General features: G+C 39.4%; 1 protein-coding gene and 1 pseudogene across 2 annotated transcripts in view; both read left to right on the forward strand.

Moving 5' to 3' along the window:
• NUP160 (nucleoporin 160) overlaps positions 1–19,680 on the forward strand; it is a 48,434-nt gene extending 28,754 nt beyond the window's left edge. For both annotated transcript variants that reach the window (XM_045893662.3, XM_054511914.2), the window contains exons 20-36: positions 463–622; positions 1,645–1,714; positions 2,271–2,369; positions 3,001–3,120; positions 6,784–6,879; positions 6,979–7,073; positions 7,172–7,268; positions 7,362–7,467; positions 10,469–10,629; positions 12,243–12,303; positions 13,230–13,340; positions 13,525–13,648; positions 14,436–14,537; positions 15,168–15,309; positions 16,928–17,053; positions 17,986–18,090; positions 18,705–19,680. In XM_045893662.3, the coding sequence (XP_045749618.2) occupies positions 463–622; positions 1,645–1,714; positions 2,271–2,369; positions 3,001–3,120; positions 6,784–6,879; positions 6,979–7,073; positions 7,172–7,268; positions 7,362–7,467; positions 10,469–10,629; positions 12,243–12,303; positions 13,230–13,340; positions 13,525–13,648; positions 14,436–14,537; positions 15,168–15,309; positions 16,928–17,053; positions 17,986–18,090; positions 18,705–18,794 (1,865 nt within the window). In that variant the 3' untranslated portion in view covers positions 18,795–19,680. The remainder of the gene's footprint in view (positions 1–462; positions 623–1,644; positions 1,715–2,270; positions 2,370–3,000; positions 3,121–6,783; positions 6,880–6,978; positions 7,074–7,171; positions 7,269–7,361; positions 7,468–10,468; positions 10,630–12,242; positions 12,304–13,229; positions 13,341–13,524; positions 13,649–14,435; positions 14,538–15,167; positions 15,310–16,927; positions 17,054–17,985; positions 18,091–18,704) is intronic.
• Positions 19,681–20,921: 1,241 nt separating this feature from the next.
• Positions 20,922–21,015, forward strand: LOC123858068 (U6 spliceosomal RNA; annotated as a pseudogene).
• Positions 21,016–21,997: the final 982 nt, after the last annotated feature.

Consider the following 21,997-nt stretch of genomic DNA (forward strand, 5'->3'; position numbering starts at 1 on the left):
ACTCTGGTGATTAATTCAACAAAATTAGTTTTAAAATTTAAGTTCATGGTAGCTTTTGTAATCTTGTCTTAATACATATTTAAAAGGCATCGTCTCTCATACTTGAGAACCATTCTGGAGAATTTGTTTTGTATTATTTTGGTATAAAACTTGGAATCTTGAGACCATACTTACTGTAAACACTCCCTAAGGAAGACGCTTAGGTGTAGTGAGATCAGTGAAAAGAAAAGGACATGAGTGCACTGTTGATTTAAGTGGTTTTTTATTGCATTTGTATAGTACTTCACACTTTATAATAAGCTGCTTTTATTTATATTGCCAATGATTACACCCATGGGTAATGTATATTTGAAATAATAAATGTTCTTTATTATAGGCACAACGTGAATTAGTAGACTATCTTAATTGAAAATTGGTACTACTATCACAAGTTGATGATTGTCATAACTCTTTCTTTTTAAGTATCTAGCCCTCAGACAATTGTGGAATTATTCTTCCAAGAAGTTGCAAGAAAACATATCATATCTCATCTCTTCTCTCAACCAAAGGCACCTCTGAGCCAAACTGGGTTGAATTGGCCCGAGATGATTACTGCAACTACCAATTATTTATTGCAGCTTTTGTATCCTTTTATTTAAAAGCCAGCTAGGGGCTCCTGGGTGGCTCAGTCAGTTGGCTAAGTGGACAACTCTTGACTTCAGCTAAGGTCATGATCTCTGGGTCCTGGGATCAAGCCTTGCATTGGGCTCTGCAGTCAGCAGGGAGTCTGCTTGAGGATTCTCTCATCCCTCTCCCTCTGGTCCTCCCCCGACTCATGGCGCACGCACTCTCTCACTCTCTCAAATAAATAAATCTTTTAAAAAAATGAAAGCCAGTTAAAAGGTGTTTTCTGTCTAAATAGCCTAAGGCTCTTATTCTCCCTGGATAATGAAGATTCTTAATGAGATTGGGTGCTTATTCCCCCAACAAGAAATGATAATATTTACTCTCAGATATCCCAATTTTTATTTTATTTTGTTTTATTTTCCTCCGGACTTAGCCAGATTTTCTTGGTACACAAATACTTAATACCTAGATCTCTTAAAACATTATATGTTCATCAAGTATTTATTGAATGGCTCTGTATGTCAGACACTATGGTAGATGCTGGGTGTCCACTGGCACCAAAGGTATGTATAATATACCAGAACTGGCAGTGATCGCCCAGGGATGAATACATGGTTTAGCCCATAGATCGAATTCTGAGCTAGGTGACTAGGCTTCTAATGTATAATGTTTAAACCATGGGGCACTTGGGTGGCTCAGTCGTTAAGCGTCTGCCTTCGGCTCAGGTCGTGATCTCCGGGGTCCTGGGATCGAACCCCACATCGGGCTCCCTGCTCCGCGGGAGGCCTGTTTTCCCTCTCCCGCTCCCTCTGCTTGTGTTCCCTCTCTCACTGTGTCTCTGTCAAATAAATAAATAAAATCTTTAAAAAATAATAATAACCTTTAAACCGTATTTGTCTAATACAAGAACACATGCTCTGCCACTTTCTCTTATCTTCTTTTTTAAAAATTAAATCATTGCATAGAGTTTGATGCCCAATATGTATATATATTTAAGTTTGCCAAAAAAATAGAAAAATCTCCTTATCCAGTGACTAGATGGCCTAGCAATCCCGGATGTCTCTTTCTGGAATGTTTGATGGGGAATTGTCAGTATGTACAATTGCAGGTGAGTACAGTTTAATCATTCTTGGATTTCTGGAATTTTTTCCTTTATAAATGTTACCTGCATTTTAATTGGCTGATAATAAGAACCATAATAATTTAAACTTGATTGCACCAAAACATACCCCAGAGACATTTTCTTTACTTCTCTCTTGACATGTCATTCCTAATGTTTTTTTCCTAGGGTGTCTTGATTTGCTTTTTTAATCCTGTTAGGTTCTCCTTATACTAAAACAAACATACCATTGTCTTCATATAAATCCTTTACAGGAATCTAGTCATTAAACCAATAAATACCAAAAGTTGAAAATTGCTAAGTTGGAAAAGTGTATGTGTTTTTACATGTGTTGGTGTTATTAGAGTCCTGTTTGCTTTTTGTAAAGTGTCTAACCTAATATAAGAATAGATTAACAGGATTAGATTTTAATTTCCAGATGATTTCAGGAAATCCACCTTTTATGTTGACTGACCACTATCTTCTTTCCCTCTTTGAAAAACTTGGGAATGGTTATCTCCTTATATTTATTTTCTAATCAGAAAGCAATTTTTATGCCTTTAAGGATTATATTCAACTGCTACGTCCCTGGTGTCAAGTCAATGTTGGTTCCTGTCGATTTATGCTGGGACGGTGTTACCTGGTTACAGGAGAGGGACAGAAGGTAAATTGCATTTGAATGAACCAACTTCAGTGCAGAGAGGACACTTGGTCTCCATCTAAACTAGGTTGGGGGGATGGAAGGCACGGAATCCTCTAGATATGGATAAAGACGATTAGTGCCAGCAGGAGCCATGTGGGGATTGTTCCACTTTCATGTGCTTTGCAGATTAGTTAAAACATGAAGAAGAAAATGTTAAAACCCTTTTGCCCCTGTGTAAGTGTTTTTAGGGATGAATTTTTTTTAATTTTATGCTGCTATCTCACCCCATTATGGAAGTTTATCTTTCTAACTTGTTCCCTGACATCCTATTTATGTGAATTTTCAAATACGCAGAAAGTTTAAAGACTTAATCATATACTCACCACTCAAATTCTACAAATGTTAACATGTTACTATGCTATTGTATATTTATCCATCAATTTTCTTATTAAAAATATTTAAGTTAAAAATGAGATAAAAATATTAAATAATGTGTCAGAATTTAGAATGGCAGAAATTGTAAATGTAGTCAACAGTCTTAATTTTTCTTTTTTGGCTTTCCTTTAGCACCTGCCTCCCCTCCCCCGACTTTTAAGCGCCTAGAATTAGAACAGTCCATTATAAGTCATTTTGTATTCTTTTATTTCTCCAGGCTCTGGATTGCTTCCGCCATGCAGCATCTGAAGTGGGCAAAGAGGAATTCTTGGATCGCTTGATTCGCTCAGAAGATGGGGAGATTGTTTCCACCCCCAAGATGCAGTATTATGATAAGGTATATTATGGTATGGTTTGGTCCTTCTTACACCACCCTGTGTAAAAACGTGTCTGAAATCATTGCTTTTGTATTTGGGGAGAAAAGTAATGTAAAAATTTAATTGTTCCCTGAACTTCCAAGAGAAGAGAGAAATGAATTCCCTGGAGAAATTAAAGAAAACGTATATTTTAAACGAAATTGGTAATGTTTTTTAACTTAAGTGAAATTCCTATTATGATACCTACCAGTTTGTTAGCCTGGTCATCAGAATTTTACTGATAGTAGTCTTGCCTAAATCTCAAGGAATTAACTTGGAATGCTGTATTTAGCCTTAGTTTTTAATATTTGGACCTCAGTATCTCTACTGACCTTTTTTCCTGTCACTCTTTTCTCTGATCATTCAGTTCTAGAGAGAGTGGCCTGCTTACTATCTCATGCAAGCCAGGCATACACTCTGTTCCCTTCAAGACCTTTGTACCTGCTGTTTCCCTTTTTCCAGATAGTCAAGGCTCAAGTCCTCATTTCATTGAAATCTCTGCGCCTCTGTCACCCTAACATTTAACGATTCTTGATGTTTAGATTTTAGATAACTATTTGTTGTTATCTAAATTTCCCACCAAAAAGTAAATGACAAAGGCAGGCTTAACCATTTTGTTCATTGCTTGTAAAAGAGACAAATGATTTTTTTTTAAGTGAGCTCTATGCCCAATGTGGGCTTAAGCTCATGACCCTGCGATCAAGAGCTACGTGCTCTGCTGACTGAGCCAGCCAGGCACCCCAAGATAAATGAATTTCTACTGAAATAGATTTGTAGCTCTTAATAACCCTCCACCATCCTTCTGATGAGAAAATTATTTTGAATTCTAAGAATTTTTTTTTTAAGATATATTTTATTATTTATTTATTTGAGGGAGAGAGAGAGAGCACGTGAGTGGGGTAGGGAGAGGGAGACAATCTTAAGCAGGCTCCAAGCTCAGCATGGAGCTCACCGAGGGTCTCGATCTCACCACCCTGAGATCATGACCTGAACTGAAATCAAGACTCGGTCACCTAACCGACTGAGCCACCCAGGTGCCCCAGTTTTTTGCTTGTTTGTTTGTTTGTTTGTTTTTAAGTAATCTCCACACTCATTGTGGGGCTCAGACTTACAACCCCAAGATCAAGAGTTGCACACTCTACCACCTGAGTCAACCAGGCACCCTGAATTCTAAGGATTTTTTAATCTGAGGCTGGCTAGATTTGAGGAATTGGTAAATCCCCTGAAATTGTGTGCAAAATGTTGCTTGTATTTTTTCTGTGGAGAAGCTCCATAGCTTTCATCAGAAGAAAGTTACTGATTCAAAAAGCATGATGAATCACTGCTCTGATGGACCCCACAGTGGGCCATTGAAGAAAATACTAGAACTCACACAGAAGAAATAAATTAAGATGTGCTAATGTTTAATATAAGGATCAACCCTGGTGCTCTTATGTGGTCCTCTACCAGGTGGTCACTTGTCATTTAGTCTCAAGGTAGGCATCTGAAGGAAGAGGGAAGGTGTCATAGCTGGGGTGGGGCTTCAGGGGGGCACCTACACTACTCCATTTGATTTCAGTAGATTATGTTTGCCTGGTTAAATTGATTTATACATGATATTGCTTCATTTTAATACAAATCACCTCCACAATTTTAAAAAATTCCTGCAAAGAAGCCAGATTAAGAAAGTACAAGCAAATGAGGACAAAATAGGGCTGATACTTCTCCCTTTGATACAGGCTCTTCATCAGCCATATTGCAAGGTAAAAACAGTAACAGTCTATAATCAGATGGGTGCCTGGGTGGCTCAGTTGGTTAAGCGACTGCCTTCGGCTCAGATCATGATCCTGGAGTCCCGGGATCGAGTCCCACATCAGGCTCCCTGCTCAGCAGGGGGTCTGCTTCTCCCTCTGCCCTCTTCCCTCTCGTGCTCTCTGTCTCTCATTCTCTCTCTCTCAAATAAATAAATAAAATCTTTAAAAAAAAAACAGTCTATAATCAGATCTGACAAGAATCAGCTGATAACAGGTGAACTTCTCAGGAATGCTATTTTAAAATCTAAGTAAGTGTATCTTAAATTAAAATGTCAACTCAGGATAATAAGAAACCATGAAAATTATTGGACGCCTAGGTGGCTCAGTCGGTTAAGCGTTGCCTTTGGCTCAGGTCATGATCCCATGATTCCCAGGGTTCTGGGATGGAGTCCCGCATCGGGCTCCCTGCTCAGCGGGGAATCTGCTCCCTCTCCCTTTGCTCTTCCTCCCCTCTGCTCCTACTTTCTCTCAAATAAATAAATAAAATCTTAAAAAAAAAAAAATTATCAAGGCATTAAGCATCCTAATCACCTGTAGTGGAGTATTGGTATTTACTAACTGCAATCATTGATATACCCTATGACCCAGTTATTCCAATTCTAAATATATCCATAAACATATACATATTTACCAAAAGAGATGTATAATGATGATCCAAGCAACATATTCATAAAACTCATACACTAGAAACCCAAGTGTCCATTGACAGAATGGATCGATAAATTATGGTATATTTTTGGATGGAATACCATAGCAATGAAAGGAAATGCTGCATATAATAACAGATCAGTCTTATAAACACGGTAAGCAAAAAGGCAGACACACAGAAAAATACATACCATAAGATTCTATTTCCATGAAATTAAAAACAACCAGTAAAAGTCAAAAGTGGCTGGAAGGAGTCACCTGGGAGCTTTGGAATGCTGCTATGTTACAATTCTTATGTAGGTGCTTGTTACATGGATATGTTTACTTGGTGAACATTCAGTCAGCTGTGTACCTAGGATTTATGTACATTTCTAAATATATGTTATATTTCAAGAAAAAGTATAAAATAAAAACTAAGCATCCAAAACAAAAAGATGTTTTATACTGTTAATAAAGAAAAGAATAAATAAGTACTAGTAAACAAAAATAATTCAAAACTTTATCTTTATTTCATCTTCTATAAATTTATATGTTGAGTGTGTTAAACATATATATTAGAGAGCTGTGTGTACATAAGTAAATACATGTGCACATGTGTGCACAGACGTTAATAGGGTGGACAATCAAAAAAGTTTGAAGAGCACTGTTCTGTCTTGTATTAGAAATGGATTATGTCAAACATTATTCTCTTTAGGGTTTTATAAGGCTATGGTGGCAATTTATTTTTTGAGCTTTAAATTAATCTATGACCTAAACAGTTACTAGGAAAAGTCAACAGTGAAATTGCATGTGTTCCTTTAACAAATACTTACTAAGAGCCCACTGTGTACTAAACATTGAACATAGAGCCATGAACAAAAAAACCAATAGGAAATTTTACAGTAAGCCTGTTATTTGACAGTAGAATCTAAAGGAAAGTCTTTTTTATTTTATTTTATTTATTTATTTTAAGTAATCTCTACACCCAACGTGGGGCTCGAACTCACGACCCCGAGATCAAGAGTCGCGTGCTCTTCCGACTGAGCCAGCCAGGCGCCCCTAAAGGAAAGTCAAATATTAACCAAATAATCCTGTCTTGTAGTCAACATCTTTGATTTAATTTTCATCTTAACTAGTTATCTTTCTGATTGATATAATTCCTATTTCAATTTAAAGTGTACTACCATATTAATTTTAATGGAAACTCCCTCTGTTTCTCCTCAGGTTTTGCGTCTACTAGATGTTGTTGGTTTGCCTGAGCTGGTTATTCAGTTGGCTTCGTCAATATTAACTGAAGTAGGTGGTGACTGGAAAAGTCAGGTAAGAACAAACTATAATCTAGTTATTTCCCTTTAGATTTGTCCTGGATGTGGGATTTTAATTGCTATTGTTTTTTCCCCCCCTGTATTTGACATTTAGGCTACCTTAAGGACATGCATTTTCAAACATCATTTGGATTTGGGTCACAATAGCCAAGCATATGAAGCCTTAACCCAAATTCCTGATTCCAGCAGGTAGTCAATCCCAGTCTTTTTTAGAGAAGGCAATTTACCAGCCCTGTTTAATCCACTGAGACAGTTTGCCCTCATGTCCCTTTTTTTTTTTCTCCTAGGCAGTTAGATTGTCTGCGGCAGCTGGTGGTAGTTCTTTGCGAACGCTCACAGCTACAGGATCTTGTAGAGTTTCCCTATGTGAATCTGCATAACGAGGTAATTTTATTTGTCCACTGATAGCTGGACACAGCCGTGGTGGTTGTCATGCTCGCTACTAACTTTGGTATCTAATTGCTTCCCCTTCGTTAGGTTGTGGCAATAATTGAATCACGTGCGCGAGCTGTGGACCTTATGACTCACAATTACTATGAGCTCCTCTATGCCTTTCACGTCTTTCGCCACAATTACCGAAAGGGTGAGCAGTTGAAGCCAACAGTCTTTGTTAGGGGCAATCTTAGCAGTTTAATCATGTTTTATAAAAATACTGTTTGACTTATGTAATTTTTACCTTATTTTCACCATTGAATGAGTGTTCTCTATAAGCATTTGGGGAAATTATGTTTAATTACAAGATTAGCTTCACCCTTTTGAAGATTACCTGTTAGCCTTAAAGACATGCAGTTTCTAGAACATTCTTGAGGCATTTCCAGTGAGATGTCATTCTATCTATATCTTCTGTCTGATTTTAAAAGAAACTTTAACTTTTTTACTAAAGGCACCTTGAATTCTTGTGGCTGGTTTTGAGTTACTGAGCCAGCTTGCTATTACCCTTATTTTTGCTGATTCTTTTGAGAGTAAGTTGTAGATGTCATGTTTCAATGTATAAATGCTTAAGATGCATCTGCTAAGGACATTTTCTTAGATAACCTCAATATAATTATCAGATTAAGGAAATAATAACTAATTTCATTAATTAAATGTAAATATAATGCTGTTGTGGTTTTAATAGCACATTCCTCCCATACCGTCCTTATCCCCTGATCTAGAATCACACATTGCATTTATTTGTCGTGTCTCTTTAGTCTCCTTTAATCTGGAGCACTTCTTTTGCCTTACTTTACTTTACCTTGATGTAGTTGATATTTTGAAGAGTACAGGCCCATTGTTTTGTAGAATGTATCTTAGTTTGGATTTATATGATGACTAATGAAGTCTTTATCAGAACAGCTAAAATGGTGGTAAGCATAGCATAACATAGAAGTTGAATCGCTGTGTTGTACATCTGAAACTAATGTGGCATTGTGTGTCAGCTATACTCAAAAAGATTTAAAAGAAAAAAAAGCAAAATCTTTGAGACAGAAAAAAAAAGAACAGCTAAGAAGGGATTGTATGTCTGTTTTAAGATCATTTTACAAGATAACCATTGTGGTTTTCCTTTAGAACTGGTAATATTTTTTACCATTTTCCCCCTCAGAGAACTTTTCATAAGGTTTCTTGCTAATTTTCATTGGAAAGAGTAGATGGAAGTAATTCATAAACATGCTCTTAATTTTCCTAGTGGTGAGACATGTTTGCATATTCCTTATATTCTTGACTCATACAGACAGGGACATGTAGATGATTAAAGATCTCTCACTGTTTGCTTTTACAATAACAATATCCATTACATCAACCTGGTTAAGATCACTTTAGCTGGGGACCCCTGGGTGGCTCAGTCGGTTAAAGCGTCTGCCTACGGCTCAGGTCACGATCTCTGGCTCCTGGGATCGAGCCCTACATTGGGCTCCCCGCTCAGTGGAGAGTCTGCTTCTCCCTCTCTCCCTCTCCCTCTGCCCCTGCTTGTGTTCTCTCGCTTTCTCTCTCTCAAATAAATAAATAAAACCTTAAAAAAAAAAAAAAGACCCCTCTAGCTGAATTCATGTTCAGATCTTTCTGGAGCAAGACTTGTTATCCTAAAAAATGTCTTAATATGGCAGGCACTCAGAAACATTTGTTGGCGGGCTAAAGTCAGTTAGTTTCATTTTAAATAAAATTATATGAATTTTAAAACTGTTGGAATGAAAAATAGTTTCATTTGAAAACTAAAAGAAATGTTAAACGCGGGGCGCCTGGGGGTGGCTCAATCGTTAAGCATCTGCCTTCGGCTCAGGTCATGATACCAGGGTCCTGGGATCGAGCCCCCGCATCGGGCTCCCTGCTCAGCAGGAGGCTTGCTTCTCCCTCTCCCACTCCCTCTGCTTGTGTTCCCTTTCTCGCTGTCTCTCTCTCTCTGAAACAAACAAATAAATAAATAAACCTTAAAAAAAAATGGTAAATGCTCTTTGGTTTCTGGAGTCTCATGCTGCCTCAGAACAAGGTGTTTTTCAATATCTCATTCAGCTTGTGTGACTAAAGTATTATAAAGATAATCCATTCTTGAGCAGAGCAACCAAGTATTTCTTGGTCTCGCTGGGTGGAATTAGGTAAAAATGTGGCTGAAACTAGCACTCTAAACTAGTCTTGTGTACTATCTGGGAATGTAGTATCTAAAAGTTAGAAGTAGGGACACCTGGCTGGCTCAGTTGGTAGAGCTTACGACTCTTGATCTCAGGATCATGAGTTCACGCCCCACGTTGGGCATAGAGATCACTTTTAAAATGAATGAATGAATGTCAGAAGTAACATTTACAGATTTTTTTCTTTTTTTTCTTAATTGTAGTAAAATAGACATAACATAAACTCTACTAACTTAACCAATTTTTAATATTCAGTAGTGTTATGTATATTCACATTACTGTGTAACCAATGTCCAGAACTTTTCATCTTGCAAAATGGAAACACTATACTCATTAAACAACTTCCCATTTCCGCCTCCTGCAGCCCCTGGCAACCATCATTCTACTTTCTGTCTCTATGAATTTGGCTACTGGAATCCTAAAGTATTTGTCTTTTTGTGACTGGCTTATTTAATTTAGTCTAATATCTTCAAGGTTCATCCATGTTAATAGTATGTGTCAGAACTTCCTTCATCTATTATATGTATATGTCACATTTTGTTCATCCATCCATCAGTGGACACTTGGATTGCCTTCCTCTTGGCTATCATGAGTAATGGCTGTGTGAACAAGGGCACACAAATATTTCCTCAAAACCCTGCTTTCAGTTTTCAGGCTATATGCCCAGAAGTGAAATTGCTGGATCACAAGGTAACCCCATTTTCAATTTTTTAAGGAACTGCCATACTGTTTTCCATAGCAGCTACACCAATTTACATTCCCACCAGGAGTGTACAGAGGTTCCAGTTCTTCCACATCCTCACCAACACATGATTTTTTGTGGTTTTAAGTTAAACTCAATTTTGTTTTAAGTTAAGTAATATCTACACCCAACATGGGGCTCAAACTTAAAAGCCGTATGCTGTTCTGACTGAGCCAGCCAGGAACCCCTCTAAAACACATTTCTGAAGTTCTGATGTTTAATTTATTATTGCCTCCTAGCTGGTACTGTGATGTTTGAGTACGGAATGCGTCTTGGCAGAGAGGTTCGAACTCTGCGGGGACTTGAGAAGCAAGGCAACTGTTATTTGGCTGCTGTTAACTGTTTACGACTTATTCGTCCAGAATACGCATGGATTGTACACCCAGCATCTGGTGCAATGGTATGAAAGCTTTCCACCTTGCAGTTTGGGAAGAATCATTTAACTTACTTGGTTTGGTCCTTTTGAAACTATCGCCTCATTTTGCTTCGTTTTGTTTAAAATTTCTACTGGGATATTTGTGAACTTCATCTATTTTTGCAGCAATTCCATTGTTATATATTACCACCCCTTTAGTTCTCAAATTTAGAATTATTCTAGGAAGAAGAATTGCATACGGTTTTGAGTTAGACCTAACTTCAAGCAAATTACTTAATTTTTTGCTGCTGAGTTATCCTCTTGTATAAAATAGAGATGATGGTGATGATGATAATGTCCACCTTATAGGACTGTTTGGGTACTAAATGAGGTAATTCATAGAGTACTTAGAACAGTGACAGTGCCTGGCTTGCAAAAAGTGCTCAGTAAATGGCAGCTGCTTTTATTTCATTCATTTTTTTTTTCTAAAGATTTTATTTATTTGAGAGAGAGAATGAGACCGAGAGAGAGAGCATGAGAGTGGGGAGGATCAGAGGGAGAAGCAGACTCCCCGCTGAGCAGGGAGTCCGATGCGGGACTCGATCCCGGGACTCCAGGATCATGACCTGAGCCGAAGGCAGTTGCTTAACCAACTGAGCCACCCAGGCGCCCCTATTTCATTCATTTTTGTTAATTCAATCTACAATTACCATTTTAAAGGCTGTGCACTTAAAAAAGATGCTGATGGGGTCATATGTGTGCAACTTCTCATGTTGTATATCATTCCTGCATGCACTAGGCTGTTTCCCAGGGTCTGGGGTAGAGAATATAACTCTGGAACCAAGGAAAGTCAAGTAGTTTAATTGGAGGTTAAGTCCACGGCCTTAGACCCAATAACATGTTACAGCAAAGTGGGCCAACTTGGCAAACGACTCCATTCCTTTGATAGTTACAGTACCTTTGTAAGAAGAGCCATGCTAGTTGAAATAAACATAATTTATGTGGAGAGAATTTAAGCATGAAAGCTCTGGATCACAGTTAGTGATATCAAAATAAGATACAGCTGACTCTTGAGCAACACGAGTTTGAACTGCGCAGGTCCACTTATACACGGTTGTTTTCAATAAATGCAGTAATGTAGGGGTGCCTGGGTGGCTCGGTCAGGCGCCGCCGGCCTCTTGATTTCAGCTCAGGTCATGATCTCAGGGTCATGGGATCAAGCCCCGAGTCAGGCTCAGAGAGGAGTCTGCTTGAGATTCTCTCTCTCCTTCTCCCTCTGCCCCTGCTCCCATTCATACGTTCTCTCTCTAAATAAATAAATTTTAAAAATAAATAATTTTTAAGGAATCTTTAAAAATGTAAATATATTTCTCTTCCTTAAGAGTTTTTGAATAACATGTTCTTTTCTCTACCTCCCTTATTTGTGAGAATACAGCATATAATACAAATGACATGAAAATATATGTTAATGACAGTTTATGTTCTTGGCAAGGCTTCCAGACAACAGCAGGCTATTAAGGTTTTGGAGGAGGCAGAAGTTATATGCAGATTTTCAACTGTGCAGGGCATTGGCACCCCTAACCCTCATGTTGTGCAGGGGTCAACTGTACTAACTTTTCAACTTTTCATTAACTTAATCACTTGTTTTGTCTTCTCAGTATGATCGTCCTGGAGCATCCCCTAAGAGGAATCATGACGGAGAATGCACAGCTGCCCCAAGTGAGTTGGGGGTCTCCCTTGGACTCTTTGGTTAGACAGTAATTATGTAGTTGTGTTATAGTATTATCTGTATTAAATGTGTGGGGTTTTTTGTTTTGTTTTGTTTTTAAAAGATTTTATTTATATATTTGAGAGAGAGAGAATGAGAGACAGGGCATGAGTTGGGGGAGGGTCAGAGGGAGAAGCAGACTCCCTGCCGAGCAGGGAGCCCAATGCGGGACTCGATCCAGGGACTCCAGCATCATGACCTGAGCAGAAGGCAGTCGCTTAACCAACTGAGCCACCCAGGCGCCCTAAATGTGTGTTTTTATATAGTAGTTGTAATATGTATAGCAGTGTAAAAATATTGTAAAGTTTCTTTTAGCTTATGCTCAGTATTTTAATCTGCTAAAAGTTGTCTGGTTGCTCTCTGAAAACTTCGTGTGGCTGTATGAGAAATGAAAATGCTTTAAAAAGTGTTGCTTGCTGTATTTAAATCAGCTTAGTATTAAACTTGTTTTATCAGGGCCCTTGGATATTACCATGGAGATATGATATTCCTCCATAAAGAGCTCTAGAGTTGGACACACCTGGTTTTAATTCTGCCTCTCAAACTGTGGGCATGTTCCTCTCTTTCTGATCTAGTAACAGCATCTCAGAGTTGTAAGAGTTAAACTCTGTGTAAAATACATTGTAAGCATCTCCTCAGCTGCAGCTGTTGTTACTGTAGTTTGATTTGACTGACTGAGCTGCATGCTGGAAGCAGGGCTGTTGCTTTATTTTTAAGTTCGCTTTTATGGAGCCCCCCATTTTTCCTCCAGTGCCCTCGGACTTGACGTTGAATTACTTAATGTTTTGTGGAAATTGACAAGCTGGGTTAATAGGCACTGATGATAGGCACTTCCTTTGTACTTTGGGAATCAAAAATATTTCTCTTTGGCTTCTAGCCAATCGGCAGATTGAAATTCTGGAACTGGGCGACCTGGAGAAAGAGTGTTCCTTGGCCCGCATTCGCCTCACTCTCGCTCAGCATGACCCATCGGCAGTTGCGGTTGCAGGTAGTAATGTGACAGTCTGGGGACACTGCCAGCAGGCTTTGCTGTGTGTGTGTGTGCTAGAGCAGCATGCCAGACGGGCTGGGCGCCTCTCACTGCTACTCCGAGAGGCTCGTCGCCAGAGGCGGCTTTGGGTCATTGGCAGACACCACCTTTGCCGCTGAATGGTTCTTTTGCATTTCCACAGGAAGTTCGTCAGCAGAGGAGATGGTCTCTCTCTTGGTTCAGGCTGGCCTTTTTGACCCTGCCATATCACTCTGTCAGACTTTTAAGCTCCCCTTAACGCCAGTCTTCGAGAGGCTTGCTTTCAAGTATGTATGAAATTGTCTTTTTTTTAAAAAAAAAGATTTTATTTATTTATTTGACAGAGAGAGATAGCGAGAGCAGGAACCACAAGCAGGGGGAGTGGGAGAGGGAGAAGCAGGCTTCCTGCTGAGCAAGGAGCCCGACGCGGGGCTCAATCCCAGGACCCTGGGACCATGACCCGAGCCGAAGGCAGACGCCTAACGACTGAGCCACCCAGGCGCCCCTGAAATGATCTTTCTGATGCCGAAGTATTGCACTGCTGCCTCGTGTGAACCAGTGCTCATAGCCAGTTGTGCTTTAAAGAAGTATTTTTTCTAGTCCACCACAGTGACTTTTTAAAATTTCTTTTAGTTAATTATAATTTTTTTTTAAATCTTGATTTATAGCTTCTCTTGAGAAATCAAAAAATTTGGCATCCCTAGGCCCACATTCCCACAGGACAGTAGGATATGTGGTCTAAATTGTGGTGTCCGTTTTAGAAAAGGCATGTGTTCTCTTCAGTCCTTTAGGACAGCCATCAGCCCCTGTAATCATTTTTAATAATGCTTTGTACCTAAATATTCAACTTTCAGAATTTTTCCCTTGGAAGTAAATGATCTCTTAACACTTATCGATGGCCTTGTGGGTCATCCAGTTGTGTGGCTGTGAGGAAAGGAAAGAGCCAACACCCCAGTAGTGAATTCAGTGGCATACTAGAGCTAAAGTTATCATCTCATCTCTGGTTTTAGTAAGAAAATAATGTGGTTCTTTTCCACAAATTAGTTTACCATGTGTGGAACCGTTTCATTGCAGATGCATCAAGTTGCAGTTAGGAGGTGAGGCGGCGCAAGCAGAAGCCTGGTCCTGGCTAGCAGCCAATCAGCTCTCATCGGTCATCAGCACTAAGGAGTCTAGGTACAGCCCTGCTGCTCATCCGCCCCAAAAGGGCTTACCCTCCAAATGCTTCCCTCGTGCACTCAGTTCATGTCTACTGAATGCACTTCAGCCTCTTTAAAATCCTTCTCTAACCCTGACCTTCAGGAAACTTCCCTTCCTTAAATCAAATCTACAGTTTCTATTGCACAGCTCGGCGCTTTAAAATTGGAACATTTTACAGTTTGGAAATGCTCTGACATTAGTTTTCAATCCCTAAATTAGCACACCAGTATCACTACTAAAATACAGATAGATCACCCTTGTCTTCTAAATCAGAACTTCTACATGATTCTAATGCTTGATTGGGTTTGGAAACAGTGATCTGAGCCAATTTCCTTGTTTTAGAGATCTGGAACAAAGAAGTTAATCGAATTGTGTAGTCAAGTAAAGATGTACTTAGTGGGAGAGAAATAGAATCCATGTCATTTGGTTTCTAGTACTACCCCTAAGCCACACTGACCCTAATAATATTAGTTGCCATTTAGTTATATTATCAATTCAGTTGTGAGCTTCTAAAGATTTTTTTTCCTTGTAAATACATGCTTTGAATGGTGCTGTAAATATCTGTTAAGAATCTAGAACTCATTAGTCCTTTCTGCTTTTTTCAAGTGCTACAGATGAAGCATGGCGACTATTATCAACTTACCTGGAAAGGTACAAAGTCCAGAATAACTTATATCACCACTGTGTAATCAACAAGCTCTTGTCTCATGGAGTGCCTCTGCCTAATTGGCTTATAAACAGTTACAAGGTAAGTGGTATCTTAACTTACATAGAGTAAGAAGCTGATCTTTACCATTATGGATAAACTTCATGAGATGATTAAAAAGAAAAGGTGATAATTTATGGAAATATACTGACATATGCTTTGGGCAGTGTCTCAATCTTAGTTAAAAACACTAAGAACAGCTTAACTTTAATTCCATATGAAGTACTGGGTGTTTAGCATTAAAGTTCTGTGGGTTAGTGATTAAGTTAATGCCTGCTTGTTTTCTCACTGAACAATGAGTATATATTTAGAACAATGACTATACGTGTGACACAGTATTTACTGTTTGTTACTCAAAAATTCACAGAAGTGAGTAGTTTTCAAAACTACAACAGGGTTTAAGTTTTTGTCAAAATTGGGTTTTTGACTGCCTGCATCAGAATTTATTTGGGTAGCTGGCTTCTTCAAATACAGATTCCTGAACCCCATTCCACACTTACACAATCAAATTAACCTGGGGCTAGAATCTGGGATCTATATTTTACCAAGCTTCTGATTTGATACGATGCATGCTTACATTTGAAAACTATATCTGAAATACATTGGGTGGAATAGGAAAAGAGAGAATATAAAGCTTAAAATCAGGAAAGTTGGTCTGTTTTGAGGGGGGGCATTATTTTTTGTTTATTTAGGTTAGAAAGTAGAAAAGGCAGTTAAGATGGTGAAAGTTAGGGCACCTGGGTGGCTCAGTCGTTAAGCGTCTGCCTTCAGCTCAGGTCATGATCCCAGGGTCCTGGGATCGAGTCCCACATCAGGCTCCCTGCTCGGCAGGAAGCCTGCTTCTCCCTCTCCCACTCCCCCTGCTTGTGTTCCTGCTCTCGCTATCTCTCTGTCAAATAAATAATAAAATCTTTAAAAAAAAAGATGGTGAAAGTTAGGACTGTCATCAAATCAGAATATAAAAGCATAATTTCCTAATTAATAGAGCCCTTCCAAACTGAGGTTGTAATCACTTTTGTTTCACCTTGAGTTAAACAAATTTAACTCAGGTATTTAAAGTTGGTAATTCTTTTAACTTCTTTTGCATTTGTCATTCCTATATTTCTGAAAACTAATGTGAATATATTGCTCTTTAGTATTCAGCATTTCTGAGAAGGTATGTTGAAACTGTAGAAAAGTATTAAATAAAATGTGTCTGGGATGCCTGGGTGGCTCAGTTGGTTAATCGTCTGCCTTCGGCTCAGGTCATGATCCCAAGGTTCTGGAATCGAGTCAGGCTCCTTGCTCAGTGGGGAGCTTGCTTCTTCCTCTGCCTGCCACTCACCGTGCTTGTGCTTTTCTATCTCTATCTCTCTCTCTCTGACAAATAAAATCTATTTTAAAATAATTTAAAACAAATAAGTAAATAGATAAATAAGTAGATAGATGATAGAGAGAGAGAGGCAGGCAGGCCACTTAACAAGATAAAGTCTCACAAGGTACCCAGACGTGACCGGGCTCTTAGGAATCCAGCCCTTATCCCAAGATAAGGGAACCCAGATGCTCATTTACTTATACTGAGAAGTATTAATGCCAGGGAATTAGACACTCAGCATCCTTTGGTCATTGCCCAGATAAGATGGAAATAGGTAGATGTTCTTAATCTCTTGACTTTTTACAGAAGGTTGATGCTGCTGAGTTGCTCCGTTTATACTTAAACTATGACCTTTTAGAAGAAGCTGTGGATTTGGTTTCAGAATATGTAGATGCTGTATTGGGGAAAGGACATCAATACTTTGGAATTGAGGTAGGCATGTATGCATGTTCCTTTTTAATTCTGTATTATCACCCTAATAAAGTCAGGATGTGAAAGTAGATTGAACTGTAGGACAATGGATTTAACCTTTACTCTTTGTAGTTATACGACTAGTTTTCTCCACAATCAGGAACTGGCACTGTAAGAGTCTCCAGTTTCTTGTTTATAAAATGGGAATACATTTCATTTTTCTCCATCAAAGAACGTAGCTTTAGTTAGTATTTGGAGGAGTGAAGTAATTAAAAACGAAATATTCTTTTCTGTGTGCCGAAGACTGTGCTGGGTCCCTGCAAGTGTTTTCTCATTTAATCCTTACAGCCACCTCTGAGAGGTTGTTTTAACCCTTTTTTTAACCCATGAAGAAACAGAGGGTCAGAGGTTAAGTAAGTTGCCAAAGTTCACACAGATGGTAAAGAGAAGAGCCAGGTCTAAAATCTAGGTCTAGTTAAGTGCAAAGCAAAGCTCTTAAGCTCTCAGGAAAGTATTGAGAACTTTGAAAGGTGAGCTTTCCCTTTCTAAACTTTTTTTCCAGATAATTTGAACTAAATTTCAGACTGCAAATAGTCTCATCATTGACAATTTAGAGGTTTTTTTAGTGCATTTTTCCTTAATAGGCCTTAGGGCTCCTTCAAGATAAGAGGTGACATGAATTTAAAAATACATATGGATGGATGGATGGATGCATAGATAGATAGAAATACATTTGATTTAACTGAGAAGAGGACAAGTTTCCCAGTTGAAAAGAGAAGCAAGGGGGTGGGAGTGGCACAACTGTGTGTCTGTGTGCGTGTACGTGCAATTTCTTATTGTAAAAAAGAAATAAGTAAAGAATTCTATGTTATTCAAACCTCTGAAGCTAACTGCCCAGAAGAAATGGTCTCCTTTTGAGATTTTCTTCAAATAGTGGGTATTTTCCCTTTCAGTTTCCGCTGTCAGCAACAGCTCCGATGGTGTGGCTCCCATACTCTTCTATTGACCAGCTTCTCCAGGCTCTGGGAGAGAACAGCGCCAATAGTCACAACATTGCTGTAAGTCAGTCCTCTCGTGAGGCACGCATCCTTTATAAACCCTTGCACCAGCGCTTACTCATAAAGCTTGCTCTTCGGTTCACAAGGATTAAGGGGAGAGCAGAAGCCATTTATTGCCCTTAACATGCTGGCCCAGTCCCTTTACAAAATGATTAGTTAAGCCAGATGTAGCCTTTCTGGTTCTGAGAAGCATTACTGGGGTGGGGGGATGGGGTCGCTGGGTGATGGGCATTAAGGAGGGCATGTGATGTGATGAGCACTGGGTGTTATAGGCAACTGATGAATCACCGAACTCTACCTCTGAAACTAATGATGTTCTGTGTGGTGGCTAATTGAATTTAAATTTAAAAAAAAATACTGGTGTGATTTGCATGTTTAGAAGATTCATGAGGATAACAGGATTGGGATACTGCATGTAACAGAGAAGTCTGATTTTAGCAGTGGTCACAGAGCAGACTCTGGTACTGAATTGAGTAAATGAAGCAGAGTGGCGAACATCTTTACTAGGGGGCGGCTGTTTAGTGAAGTCAAAGTGCTTAAAAACGTCAGTGTTGTTTTGGTTTTTTTTTAGTCCTTGACCTATTCTGTAATGATTCCCTTCTTTTCTCCTACAGCTATCCCAGAAAATACTTGACAAATTGGAGGACTACCAGCAAAAAGTTGATAAGGCAACACGGGATTTATTATATCGTCGGAACTTGTGATCCGAACGGTCGCCTAGCCTTTGTAGCCGCTTGGTGCCTCTTAGGGCTTGAGGCTTTACCCTGCAGGAACCCTGTATCCCTGGACAGTTTTTATACCTGTAAATGATGTACACAACGTCAAGTCTGCATTCTGCGCAAAAGAGGAGGGCAGATGAGTCACAGAACCTGTGCTTGCTGGCGGTGCTAACACCCAATTTCTGGTTTTCAACCTTGGTCTCAAACAGCTGCTTTTGTATATGATTCACAAGCTTTTTTAGAGTTTCTATTTTTTTAAACTACCGAAGACATTCTTTATCTGCAAATTAAAACCCGCCCTCACTTTCCAAAATAGCCAGTGGTGGTTGGTTGGTTGTAGCTATAACCACCAGAAGCAGTCACTGCAAATCCTTCCATTCTTCCCTGTCACTTTTTGTATTTCAATGGAATTATTTTGGTCCAGAACTGACATGTATTTTCTGTATTGCAAACAGAGGCTAATGATTTTGCATACTCTTTTCATTATTTATTGTGGAGTTTTTGTATGATCTTCAATAAAGTATTAAATAATTTGCCTAGATTAAACCTAAAATGATGAACAGCTGTCAAAGAAGATACCTTATTTTGAATCTGGTTCTGAGGCTAAAGTTGAGTAAACTCTTAGCTAAGAAAAAAATTAGAAATTTTATCTATAAGAATAACCAATTTTGAAAGTAAATTCTGTTAACTTTTATGATTTATGATAATCAAGCCGGACTTGATCATACTACTTGTGTATAATAATGTATTGGACCAAAATATAAACTTACCTGGTCAGATTCAGAAGTATTCATGCCCACAAATTTTGGGGAAGGTGAAAAACAAAATCTTGGATTTTATTCTGTATATTAAAATTTATCTTTTAAGGAAACGATCTGTGTATCACTTGTTTATATGCCCTTTGACCTCTCTTGAGTTTTCCATAGCCTTTACTTTTTATACTGCTGATACCATATTTACCTTATATACTTTAAATAACAATGTGAGCGTCACTGCGGTACCATTTACTGGTAGATACTGAGATGTATGGTTCTTTCATTTTAGCTCTGCCATGATTAATATGAAGTGTTTGATGTAATGAGGGACTGGGAAAGCCCTTGCCCTGCAAGAGCTCTATAAACCTGTAGCTTCCAGCTGTAGCAAGAAATACACATGTATAACCAAATATACACATATAAAACCAAGAGAAAGATCTCACAGAATATGTATCCTCACTCACTATGTACCCTGATGTTTTCATGAGTGACTAATGGATCATAACCCATAGTCTGAAAAATACCAAATCCTCTTCGAGCCATTTTGGAGAACATGAAGTAACTTGGACTGGCCCTGTTCCAGAAACTTACCCACTTGTGTTGCTCATCAGAGCAGTGGTTTCTATGGTGGCAGTTCACAGGACCCTGACCAGTTTTTCCTGTTGTCAGTATTTTGGTTCAAGACCTAACCCATGCTGGAGCCAACCCAGCTCTCCTGTCCATTCTCTTCTGCCTTCTTCACTCTGGTTCCCAACCAGAGCAGAAGGTGGAAATTCTTTCACTAAACTTCTCTCTCCACTTCAGGTCTGCATTTTTGTTGTTCCGGACCATGTGATATTTTAATAGTCCATAATAGCATTGTTATTCCTTGTTTTTTCCACCCCAAAATTTTCTGATTACAAAGTGTTATTAAAAGAACTCCCTCCTGTGGTCACTTCAGCAGCACGTATACTAAAAATTGGAACAATACAGGGGCACCTAGGTGGCTCAGTCGTTAAGCGTCTGCCTTCAGCTCAGGTCATGATCCCAGAGTCCTGGGATCGAGCCCCGCATCAGGCTCCCTGCTCGGCAGGAAGCCTGCTTCTCCCTCTCCTGCTCCCCCTGCTTGTGTTCCTGCTCTCGCTGTCTCTCTGTCAAATAAATAAATAAAATCTTAAAAAAAAAAAATTCCAGGGCGCCTGGGTGGCTCAGTTGTTAAGCAACTGCCTTCGGCTCAGGTCATGGTCCCAGGGTCCTGGGATCAAGTCCCATATCGGGCTCTCTCCTCTGCGGGAAGCCTGCTTCTCCCTCTCCCACTCCCCCTGCTTGTGTTCCCTCTCTTGCTGTGTCTCTCTCTGTCAAATAAATGAATAAATAATCTAAAAAAAAAAAAAATTGGAACAATACAGAGAAGATTAGCATGGCCCCTGCTCAAGGATGACACGCAAATTCATGAAGCAGTCCACTAAAAAAAAAGAGCTCCCTCCTTTCTTAGTACTTAGCTGCCATTAGGGGTGCCTCAGCGGCGCAGCCAGTGAAGAGTCCAACTCTTGATTTCAGCTCAGGTCTTCATCTCAGGATTTTGAGTTCAAGCCCTGTGTTGGGCTCCACGCTGGGTGTGGAGCCTACCTAAAACTAAATAAATAAAAATAAAGGGGTGACTCTTAGAGGAAAACTTAATAGTTTTTAATTTAACAAGATATAACTGATAAGGTCCCTACCTTACCAGCCTGTGACAATAAAATGGCATCATTTCTGTGAATAATAGAATTTATGACGCAGAAGTTTCATCTTGACCGTTCTTGCGGGGTTTATCACGGACTTTCGTGACCTGCCAAGAAAGCTTACGTGTTCTACAAGCCATCTCGTGCAGCGTCCACAGTGCTTGCCACTGCGGCCAGTTGTCCTTGCTACCACGCTTGAGAGTCCTAAGGGTTGGCTCTCACCAGCTCGCTACTGGTTTTTCTCTTCCCATTCCGATCCCCTCCCAAAGTCCATGCTGTGTTGTCTCCTAAATCTCCACTGAGCACTTAGGGGTAAAGAAAAACACAAGCTTGGGGCGCCTGGGTAGCTCAGTCGTTAGGAGTCTGCCTTCGGCTCAGGTCATGATCCCAGGGTCCTGGGATCGAGCCCCGCATCGGCCTCCCTGCTCAGCGGGAAGCCTGCGTCTCCCTCTCCCACTCCCCCTGCTTGTGTTCCCTCTCTCACTGTGTCTCTCTCTGTCAAATAAATAAAATCTTTAAAAACAAAAACAAAAACAAAAAAACCTTAAAAACCAGATACAAGATCTGGAAGCTTATAGAAACCATAGACTGTGCCCATCCCCATAGATTCTACTCTTCAGCCACCTTTTAGTTGCCAGCCTGCTCTGGTGTGGCTGATAACATTTCTCTCACAGAGGGGAATGTAAATATAAATGGGATTTCTATTTAGTTAGTCAACAAATGAAAAGTC

Source organism: Mirounga angustirostris, unplaced genomic scaffold (assembly GCF_029215605.1).
Source record: "Mirounga angustirostris isolate CCGP_5_RB_7025 unplaced genomic scaffold, mMirAng1.0.hap1 SCAF_13, whole genome shotgun sequence".
Lineage (NCBI taxonomy): Eukaryota > Metazoa > Chordata > Mammalia > Carnivora > Phocidae > Mirounga > Mirounga angustirostris.